General features: G+C 42.9%; 1 protein-coding gene across 1 annotated transcript in view; it reads right to left on the minus strand.

Annotated features, from left to right (window-relative positions):
- BNIP1 (BCL2 interacting protein 1) overlaps positions 1-10,921 on the minus strand; it is a 12,049-nt gene extending 1,128 nt beyond the window's left edge. Inside the window, exons 1-5 of the mRNA XM_075342349.1 lie at positions 10,809-10,921; positions 9,584-9,676; positions 6,652-6,743; positions 4,406-4,507; positions 2,657-2,775 (exon numbers count right to left, since the gene is read on the minus strand). Coding sequence (XP_075198464.1) covers positions 2,657-2,775; positions 4,406-4,507; positions 6,652-6,743; positions 9,584-9,676; positions 10,809-10,892 — 490 coding nt within the window. The 5' untranslated portion in view covers positions 10,893-10,921. The remainder of the gene's footprint in view (positions 1-2,656; positions 2,776-4,405; positions 4,508-6,651; positions 6,744-9,583; positions 9,677-10,808) is intronic.
- Between the last annotated feature and the right edge of the window lie 540 nt (positions 10,922-11,461).

Genomic DNA, 11,461 nt, shown 5'->3' on the forward strand with positions numbered 1-11,461 from the left:
TAAAAGGGAATCTGTCACCAGGTTTTTACTCCCCCATCTGAGAGCAGCATGATATAGAGACAAAAACCCTGATTCCAGCGATGTCACATTTTGCTAAAATCACTGTTTTATCTGCTGCAGATCTAGGAGTTCTGAAAATGCTGCGCTCTGTATAACCCCACCCACAACACTGATTGGGAACTTTTTGTGTACACTGTGCATAGGCAGAAAGCTCCCAATCAGTGTTGGGGGTGGGGTTATACAGAGCTCATGAATATGAATGACTACAAGGCCGCAGGTTTAAAAGTGATAACCTCCTGCAAATAAAACAGCGATTTTATAAAAACGACAGCAAACAGTCCAGTAAGTGACACATCACAGGAATAAAAGTAGCAAGAAACTGGTGAAAGATTCCCTGTAAAGGACACTCATAAGCACAATTACAATATGTTAGATTCAATCCAGTAAGAGTGTAATTGGTGATCAAAACTCACACAAAGGCCCAGTTTCATCAATACGAGCATTTTACAGTCTTAATGCAGGGTGGGTTGGAATAAGATGTGCAAAATGTATTAGGAGACATGCATTTGGCACGTTTCAGCAGCCATGTGGCACTATAATAAATGTACCAAAACATTTCCCAACATATGAGCCATAAAGGTGGACACAGAGTCAGCCCGGATGAGGCCGAGTCGGTGCCTGCACTACTCAAAGCTAACATAAAAAACAAGAGGAATAGAGTATACGTGCAATTAAGAACATTATTTATTACAGATCACACACAAAACATAAGCTCACAGAAGGTATTGTTGCTTTCTCAAGGAGGAAGACCCTCTTAAGAAAGCAACAATACCTCACGAAACGTGCATTGGTGCTGATCCTGTCGTCCTGTTTGGGGGATTTTCATTGATATTTAAACTGGTAGTGTTCACGGCTCCCTACCTGTAATTCTTTTCCTCTGTCCACTATACAGCTACTTGTTCTTCTGTAATTTGAAATCCTTTTTTGTATGGACTATTTTGTTCTTGACATACCTTGCAGTGGTTTATCTCCTAATGATCATCATGTCTTCCTCCCAACTATGCTTGGGGATCTCATGATGGTCTAGAGTTTTGGTCCAGCCCTGTGCACTTGCACTTTAATATACATCATTTATCCCCTTCTATCTCATTTGGTAGATTTTATTCTGTGATCTTATGTTTTGTGAGTGATCTCTAATAAAGAATTTTCTTAATTGCACATATACTCTATTCCTCTTGTTTTTCATATAATAAATGTACGCCAATCAGTGACTGGAGTACAGTGTCGTAATTAACGCCATTGGTTGTAGCATACATTATGATGAAAGTGGTGGTTATGTCCTTACCGCTAGGATCCTTCCCCGTGTCCAGCACTTTGTACAACTGAGCGGATATGGCAGACACAAAACTGCACAGGTCGCCAAGTTTGAGAAATTCTGTGGTTGGTTGAAAGGTGGAAATTTGCACCTTTAATACTAGGGGTATAACATTGGAGAAGAGGGGCACAGAAGATGAGAAATACTGATCCAGAATCAGTGGTGCAGCTCCCATGGGAGGAGGAACTCGGGATAAATTACACTTCTATTGAAAGGTCCTATGTCTTATGATCAGCATTTAAGGGGCAGTGAAGAGGATCACAGGCGACAGGGGCCTTTTTAGGGAAATTGGAGAAGGTATTCAGTTTAAATTTAAAAATTGTAGTGAAAGCCCCTTACTTCTGAAAAGAGCTTATATACTGAAGCCTTGAGGTCATGAATTTTAAGTATTACCAGAATCTTTATCACATACACTGTGTGAATCAAAATGTATGGCCCATACAGCCAAAGCCAAGAGAAGGCCTTGTTAGGTTCTAGTCGATTGAGAAGTGTTCAGAGTCCGTGAAGGACATCCATATGCACTAATGGATCATATTGACATTAATGCTTGTCATGTTAGAGCACATTAGAAGGGGTTGTCCCATAAACAAAGTTGATTTTAATCAATAGATCTGGGAGTAAAAAGAAGTTTAACAATTGGATGTGTTCAAAAATAAAAATGTTCCTGTGCAGAGATAATCTTATATATGTGCCCCATCTATGTACTGTGTAATGGCAGTCTCTAACCGTGTAGGAACATAGTTGGCACATACCACATCTTCAGGGCAAGGAAGCAAAGCAGAGTATTTGGACAGGACAGCACAGGATTGTAAGTTTCTTTCTGTGAGGTAAAACAGCAGTGTTCTTTTAAAAGCAGACAGGGAACTGTTTTACCTCACAGAAAGCAGCATCTGATCCCATGCTGTGCTGTCTGCATACTTTCTTTTGTATCCTCCTCTGCCCAGGAGATGTGGTATGTGCCGATTATGGTCAGACACGGCCATTACACAGTACATAGCAGAGGCATGTTTATAAGATTATATCAGCACAGGAACTTTTTTTTTTAAACACATTCAATTGTCAAACTTTCTTATTCTAATATCTATTGATTATAATGTGCTTTGTACATCAACCCCTTTAAATTTCAAGTATATTAGAATTGTTCATAGGGCGACAGCTTCTCTTTTCAAGTCACCGTGGCACTTTACCAGTAATAAGTAATTATTCTAGTAGAGTGGATAGACAGGGAGCTATGCGCGGTCACGTCTTCTTCTCTAGACGACGTCATCCCTGTGATCATACCTAGCGTATGCATGGTGACTTCGCTCTGCTGCACCTGCTGGGACATCATGCGGCTGATGCTCATCAGACTCTCCGTGATGCTGCTCGTGGACTGAGCCAGGTTTTCTTTTGTTACTTTTCTGTTGGAGAGTGAGGGATACATTACATTTTGATATCCAAAACAGAAATAACAATCATTATATATTTTATGGAGAAAAAAAAATAAAATCCTTAATTAAAAGGGGTTGTCTACTTTAAAAAAAAAATAAAGAAATCCATTGGAAATATGGATTTTAACCCCTTCAGCCCCCGGGCACTTTGCGTTTTTGTTTTTTGCTCCCCTTCTTCCGAGAGCCGTAACTTTTTTATTTTTCTGTCAATCTTGCCATATGAGGGCTTGTTTTTTGCGGGACGAGTTGTACTTTTAAATGAATCCATAGGTTTTACCATATAGTGTACTGGAAAACAGCAAAAAAATTGCAAGTGTGGAAAAACTGCAAAAAAAGTGTGATCGCACAATAGTTTTTGGGATGTTTTATTCACGGTGTTCACTATATGGTAAAACTGATGGATGGGTGTGATGCCTCAGGTCGGTGCGAGTTTGTAGACACCAAACATGTATAGGTTTACTTGTATCTAAGGGGTTAAACAAAATTCACAAGTTTGTCCAATAAAAGTGGCGCACGTTTTGCGCCATTTTCCGAAACACGTAGCATTCTCATTTTTCTGGATCTATGGCTCAGTGACGGCTTATTTTTTGCGTCTCGAACTCACATTTTTAATGGTACCATTTTTGCACAGATGCTACGTTTTGATCGCCTGTTATTGCATTTTGCGTAAAACATGCGGCGACCAAAAAAAAGTAATTTTGGCGTTTGGAATTTTTTTGCCACTATGCCGTTTACCAATCAGATTAATTGATTTTATATTTTGATAGATCGGGCATTTCTGAACGCGGCGATACCAAATATGTGTATATTTATTTATTTTTTAACCCTTTAATTTTCAATGGGGGTGATTTGAACTTTTAGGGTTTTTTTTATTTTTTTAAGCTTTTTTTTAACTTTTTTTTATTTTATTTTACTAGTCCCCCTAGGGGGCTATAGCGATCAGCAATCCGATCGCTCTGATCTATCTGCTGATCACAGCTACACAGCTGTAAACAGCAGATACGGTCACTTCCAGTTTCATTCGGCTCCGGGCCTGGTGAAAACGAAAGTGAAACGTCATAGCTGCAGGCGTCATCACATGACCCTGTGCTACCATAGCAACCACCGAAAGTCACATGATCACGCACGTGACTTGCGGTGGGGGTGGCGGTAAGTAAAAATCATGGCCGCGCGCATATAGATCTCACTGCCAGACTTTGGCAGCTAGATTTAAAGGGTTAAATGTTGCAAGTGGAAGCGATTCCACTTGCAACATGCAGGCACACGTCAGCTGTTGAAAACAGCTGATATGGGTGCCGATCTCCGCCGCCTGCCCGCGGCGGGGCTTAACGTGACACACTCCATGACGGATAGATCTGTCAAAGGTCGTGAAGGGGTTAAGAACCTTATAATATGCTCCATTAGAAGCCCCATCCCCTTCAGACTGTGTAGTGCTCCCATACAAGAAGAAGCATGTGACCAGACACGCCATCTTGATCCTTCCTCTCTATAAGATGACGTCCCACAAAGTCTGTACAACTTTTCCCAGATCAGATTCCCTTTAAATATTTTAACAGGTTAAAGTCCTTTTTTTTTTTACATGGGAGAGAAGGAAGCCTACCTTTGTCTTGTGGCATCCCCTCCATCAAGGAGTTCATCCTTTTCCGCATTATCGATCGCCAGCTTACAAGAAAGGTTAGCTTTCCTCCACACTGTCTGATTGCTAAAATGGAGTAAACATTTGATTATCCCTACACACAGAGGTAGCATTTACATTGTACGATTACTATTCCTGCAAGCCCTCGTTCCATGGGGATCTCAGTGTAAAGAGGGAGCCCATCACCCGATGAATGCGGAAAACATTCGTTTGTTGGGTGGAATTATGTTTTTTTCTTGCACAAAAGGCATTTTATTGGGCAGCACATTGTCCTGTGTAAACAGGAGACGCGCTGCCGAGAACAATGGCAACCCATGTACACTGAATAATCTAATACAAAACATGAAGCGCACATCATTTATAGCGGTTTGCCTGTGTAAACAGGATACTAATTGTCCGCCAAACAGCAAACAAGTTGTAGATCAGCAGTTATTTAGTACCGCTAGTCGGCTATTTTAGAAAACCAAACACCATAACACATATAAATTTAGCGGTAACAGGGAGTTTAGAATTGGTCCTCCAGAGTTAGAGGTCTAAATGGCGCCTCTTAAGCGGGCTTTACACACTACAATATATCTTACGATGTGTCGGCGGGGTCACGTCGTAAGTGACGCACATCCGGCATTGTAAGGTACATTGCAGTGTGTGACAGCTACGTGCGATTGCGATTGAACGGTAAAACGTTCATCACATGCACGTCGTTCATTCCTCATGAATTGAACGTCAGATTGTTCATCGTACCCGGGGAAGCACACATCGCAGTGTGTGACACCCCGGGAACGATGAACAGATCTTACCTGCGTCCTGCGGCTCCCGACCGGTAATGCGGAAGGAAGGAGGTAGGCGGGATGTTTACGTCCCGCTCAGCTCCGCCCCTCCGCTTCTATTGGCCGGCTGCCGCGTGACGTCAATGTGACGCCGAATGTCCCTCCCACTCCAGGAAGTGGACGTTCGACGCCCACATCGAGGTCGTATGGACATGTAAGTACGTGTGACGGGGGGTTAATTGTTTGTGCGGCACGTTCAACAAATTGAACGTGCCGACATACGATGGGGGCGGGTACGATCGCATACGATATCGTATGCAGAATCGTAACATGTAAAGCAGGCTTAACTCTGGAGGACAAATCCTTCTCTGCATTATACAAAGAATTACAGCTGATCGTGTCCTGTATTGGATTTTTGAGATTGGTTTATTGTTATAGGAACTCTTTGACAATTATAACATTGCCTAACATTTTAAAAAATAAAACACATTAAAAAGCTAATGAATAAAAATGTCCCCTGGGATCAGTTGCTGCTTTCTGTGAGGTAAAACAGTCCTTCAAGATGGAGAAAGTTCAGAAAGATTCTATAAAAAAGTAGTTTGGATGTAATCTAGCAGGTAACGAAGGAGCTCGTTCCTCCAATGACTGTCTAGCGACTATTTGGTCTTACCAGTGACCAAAAACATGGCGTCAGTTCTGGAATTGGGACCTAAAAATAGGCAATGAGGAGGTCGCCATTGATGACAACAGAGAATGTATGCGCCAAGACTTATGCAAATACATGAATGCATTATGAATACATGAAATGGCAGCTGTCCTACAGTCACATAGTCTATACTTAGAATATTGAGATACAAAATTGGCTAATTAGTATGTACAGATAAAAGGTATGGCATGTCGTGGCTGGTGGGCACACACGAATAGGCCAATTTGTGCCTCGCTTTTATAAACCTAGCCTATATGGCAGTCATACAGCTTCAGTTTCACATATTCAATGCCTGCATATTCTTGGCACACAGTGTGCGGCTGTATTTATACATAATGCAGCTAAAGCCGCTTGTCCCTGTTCACATTTACCTTATTATTCTGTTAGTAGGCACTGGCCAGTTTTCTTATATAAAAGGAGATATTCAGAAAAATGGCACCTGAGAACACTGTTACAGCACAGGTTGATAGCAGAGGAAGGATTTTTCTAGGTATAGTATTTAGTGATATTACACCTCCACATGGTTTATTACCCATTAAAGCCGTTTTCTGAAACAAGTTCCTTTTTGTGACACATCGATAGGGTATAAATCCGGAGCCCCAATGACTGCTAAACAAAGGGCTGCAGGTCCCATAAGTCCCAACCTGAGCACCACCCGGTCTGATTTACAGTTATGTGCCTACCGAGTGTAGCGGATGTGTGCCGCCACCTGGCTGTCTGTCACACGCTACACACACCTGAGCATCTGCTTCTTGTGACACTCCATCTCCTTCAGTAATGCTTGCTTGTCGGACTCCTTGTCCTGTTCTTTGGCCATCTGCTCCAGATCCTTCCAGGAAATACACAAACCAATAAATATCACAATTTACCCACGTGACAGGACAATCAAAGGGTTAAAAATCTAAAATTAAAGGGGCTGTCCTACAAGTAAAGTACATTGTAATCCATAGATCTTTGAATAATAACAATTTCCACAATTGGATGTGTTATATAAAATGTTCCTGTGCTGAGATAATCTGATAAATGTGTCCCTGTTATGTACTGTGTAATGGCTGTGTCTGACCATACAGGTATATGGTCTGATCATACCACACCTCCTAGGCAGGGGAGGAAGCAAATAAAAGTATACAGACATTACAGCATGGGATTCCAGTGGATTTTTTTTGTGAGGTAAAAAATTTCCCTGGCCATTTTAAAACAAAAAAAAAGTTTTACCTCACAGAAAGCAGCAGCTGTGATTCCATGCTGTCTGTGCCAGGAGATGTGGTATGATCAGACTATCTCCCTGTACGGTCAGACACGGCCATTACACAGTACACAGCATGGACATATATAAGATTATCTCAGCACAGGAACATTTTTTTTTTCTAACACATCCACTTGTGCAGGTAATTAAATATACAAAATAAGGTGGTAATCGCATCTCAGATGTGCACCAATATTTTGGGCTAATAAAATGCTGGGGTGGCAGGGAACATGGGCAAACAACTCATTTCACAAGTGTGTGTATACAGGGTCAGTAAAGGTGAGCCCTTTCTTTTAACCCTTTAGAACCATCCTAAGATCTTTTACATGACAGCGCTCCCACTGGTACCATATTCCTAGCCCATCTTATCGTGTTGTCTTAAGCAGTGGTTGTCAAATATCATGGGGTGCCCAAGTAATGGGTAAATGCAGACAGATGCAGTAACATGGCAGATGCCGCAGCACACATCTGCCCCCGATGTCTCCGCACTAACACTACCTAGTTGCCGCAGTGTGCTGATGTAATGGATGTAGGCATGTTTAGGGTTCCTCAGTGGAGGTGAAGACGTTCGGGAATCACTGCTCCAGTGGTTACTGGCCAATCAAAAAAAGTGTTATTTCAGTAATACCTTCCCTTTGAAGGGTTTTTTCCCACCACCAAAGTTAATTTTATTCAATAGATCTTGGAATAATAATAATTTCCACAATAGGAGGTGTTTAACCCCTTTCCCGCCACGGCCATTTTCCATTTTCGTTTTTTCCTTCTCCTAAGAGCCATAACTTTTTATTTCTCCATCAATATAGCCATATGAGGGCTTCTTTGTAGCGGGATGAGTTGTACTTTTGAATGACACCATTCATTCAGCCCCAGATTGTACAGGAAAATTTGAAAAAAGATTCAAGTGCGGTGAAATTGTAAAAAAAAGTGCAATTCCACAATGGTTTTTTATTTACCAGATTCACTATATGGTAAAACTGACCTGGTATTATGATTCCCACGGTCAGTACCAGTTCATAGACACCAAATATCTATAGTCTTTTGGGGTTTTTTTTCATTTAAGTGATTAAAAAATTGAAATTTGGCAAAAAAAAAAAATTGGTGCCGAGATCCATGATGCACTAATTTTTCAGGGTCTGGAGCTCAGTGGTGATTTATTTTTTGCGTCTTCAGCTGACATTTTTTAATTATAATATTTTTGAGTAGATGTTTTGATGGCCTGTTATTGCATTTTATTGTAATGTTGCGGTGACCAAAAGAAAAAACAAAAAGAAAAAAAATGTAGTTCTGACGTTTTTATTTTTTTTTTTTTCCATTACGCCCTTTACCGATCAGATTCATTGATTTTATATTTTGATAGATTTTGGCAGTTCTGAAAGTGGCAATATTAAACGTTTATTTTTTTGTTTTATTTTCAATGGGGCAAAAGGGTGAGATTTCAACTTTTTGCCTGAAGCTGTGATCATCCAGTCGCTTGTGCTGCACAGGGCAGGATATTAGTGCTGCTCTGCACAGTAGAAATGCTGGCTTCCTATGGACGCCAGCTCGCAGCCGGCATTCACAGGAGGTTCATCGTGGCAGACCCAGGGGTCATCAGCTGACCCACGGCTGTCATGACAATCCATCGGCGCCCCGTGATCACATCATAGGATCGCTGATGGGGGTGGGGAATGACGGCAAACGTTAAATCATGGTTTTCAGAGGTTGACAACAGGATTCAACTAGTTAACAGCAGCGGAGCGGGTGGATCTACAATCCACCCATACCTGTTAGAGGTACATGTAGGCTAGTCAGATCAGCAGACATGTGCGGGGAAAGATGCGGCCTCAGTGTGTAATCCTGCATCAAAGAGAGGGGGCTGACATAGGATGTATCACTACATCCAAGGTCAAGAAGTAGTTAAAAATATTTGTTTGCTGAGACAATCTTATAAATGTTCCCCTGCTATTTACTGTATAATAGCCATATCTGACCGTACAGGGACTTGGTCTGATCATACCACATCTCCTGAACCAGTGAGGATACAAGAGTATATGGGATAACAGCTGATTCTTTCTGTGAGGTAAAACATTTATCTGCTTGTTTTTAAATACTGTTTTACCTCACAGAAAGAATAATTTGTCATGCTGTGCTGTACTTTCCATATACTCTTCCTCCCCTGTTAAGAGATGTGGTATGATCAGACCATATCCCTGTACAGTCAGACACATCCATTACACAGTACATAACAGGGATACAAGATTATATCAGCACAGGGACATTTTATAAAACACATCCAACTGTGGAACATATTATTCCAAGACCTATTGATTAATATCAACTTTATTGGTTGGAAAACCCCTTTTAACATTAAAGAGGCCTTCCGATGTAATCGCTGGGACAGCCATCAGTTATATGGGCACCAGTGATGACGATTCCCATCCTACCTGGATTCTCAGCCGCAGCAGGCGGAACTTGTCTTTCACTTGTGCGTTCAGGTCATTCAGAGTACTTATGGGCCCGGCACATTCCCGGATGTCCTATAACAGCAGAAACAGCATTACAACCAAAACTATATCAGAACATACAAGATCCGGGCTATGATGTCAAGAAACCTGAGGTTCTACCTGCAGCCTTGATGCCCACCCCTGCACACGCTCTACGTGGCACCTCCGCTAGTCACGCTTAGGGCCTGCTGCAGTGACAAGCTGAACATAAAGTGGAAGCTGTGGAGGACGGGGCGGAGGGCAAAAGTCATATGCAATGTATACATAGGGCACCATGTACTGTGGAAGAAAATGTCCTATACAGAGCAGGGCAGTACTCCCAAGATGAGGGGTACCTTACTGAATGGCCTTACCCCTGCCTAGTGTTTGCCCACTTCACCTAAAATTTGCTGTACCTATAAGGCAGCGCTGATATCATGATCACTGAGTTCAGCAGCTTGTGCCATCAACTCAGGCACAACCGTTTATCTCAGTGATTGGCTGCAGTGCTGACGTTACAGTCATAGGACAACAGCTGATCAGTGAGCTCAGCCGGTCTGAGTGGCTTGTGCCATCAACTCAGGCAGAACCGCTTATCTCAGTGATTGGCTGCAGTGCTGACGTCACAAGACAGCAGCCGATCAGCAACTTGTGTAATCAACTCAGGTAACGAAGCTCAGCTCAGTAATTGGCTGCAGCGCTGACGTCACAGGTAAACAGGTGATCACTGAGCTCAACAGCTCTGAGCGGCTTTGGCCATCAACTCGGGTAGAGAAGTTGAGCTTAGTGATTGGCTGCAGCGCTGACCTCACAGGTACACAGGTGATCACTGAGCTCAGCAGCTCTGAGCGGGTTTTTCCATCAACTCGGGTAGAGAAGTTGAGCTTAGTGATTGGCCGCAGCGCTGACCTCACAGGACAACAGCTGATCAGTGAGCTCTGTAGCTTTGTGCTGCTTGTGTCATCAACCTGGGCAGAGCTGCTGAGGTCAGTGATCGGCTGCAGCGCTGTCAACAATAACAGGTACTACAAAGAAAACATGGTTGGGCAAGTGCACCTGCCTGAAATAAGCCCATGGCACATAACTAGGCAGATAGACCTTACACTTGGGGGGCAACCATTACAATAGCAGCTCACTCTGTACCAGCAGATCTCCAGCACCGGGGCAGCTGCAGCCGATCATGTACCTGGATAAGCGCCTTGATCTCCAGATCATACTTGACGATCTCCTGGTGACAGATCTCGACGTGGACATCCCGGGAAGTCGCCATGTCTGTGTCCTGCCTGCTGCTACGGAGCACTATGTGGCTCAAAAGCCAGGAAGCTGCGTTCAAGCTGGGGCTTTGTCGCCACCTAGCGTGCGCACTGCAGTATGCAGCGTGTCCCCACCAGCAGCACAATCCCCATCACAAAGGCGAATTCCTTCTTTCAGTTTTGTCATCAGAGCAGAAAAATAGGAATTTAAACCAGGGACGGATCTGTCACATGGCAGACAGAAATGGCACCCGACGGATCTCACTGACTATAATGGGGTCTGTTGAGCTTCTGTCATGTTACCATGTTACGCGAGCCCTGCTCTGGTTGGTCCCCTTTTCTTTGCTATTAGGAATGTGCAGGACCCCACTGAATGACCACTATAAGGCTAGCCTCATAATGCCACGCCGCACTCATTTTTCCAGTAAAATGTGTTTATTCTGATGTGACACCCCTGAACTAATCAGGGTGTCACAGGGTACTGCACTTCTTTTTCTTCTGGTGCAGAACTCAAACCCCCCATGGTTCTGGGATCCTAACCTTTGGTATTGCTCCATCAGCATTCAAATCCTAGTCACAGCTCACA

This window comes from Anomaloglossus baeobatrachus, chromosome 4 (assembly GCF_048569485.1).
Source record: "Anomaloglossus baeobatrachus isolate aAnoBae1 chromosome 4, aAnoBae1.hap1, whole genome shotgun sequence".
Lineage (NCBI taxonomy): Eukaryota > Metazoa > Chordata > Amphibia > Anura > Aromobatidae > Anomaloglossus > Anomaloglossus baeobatrachus.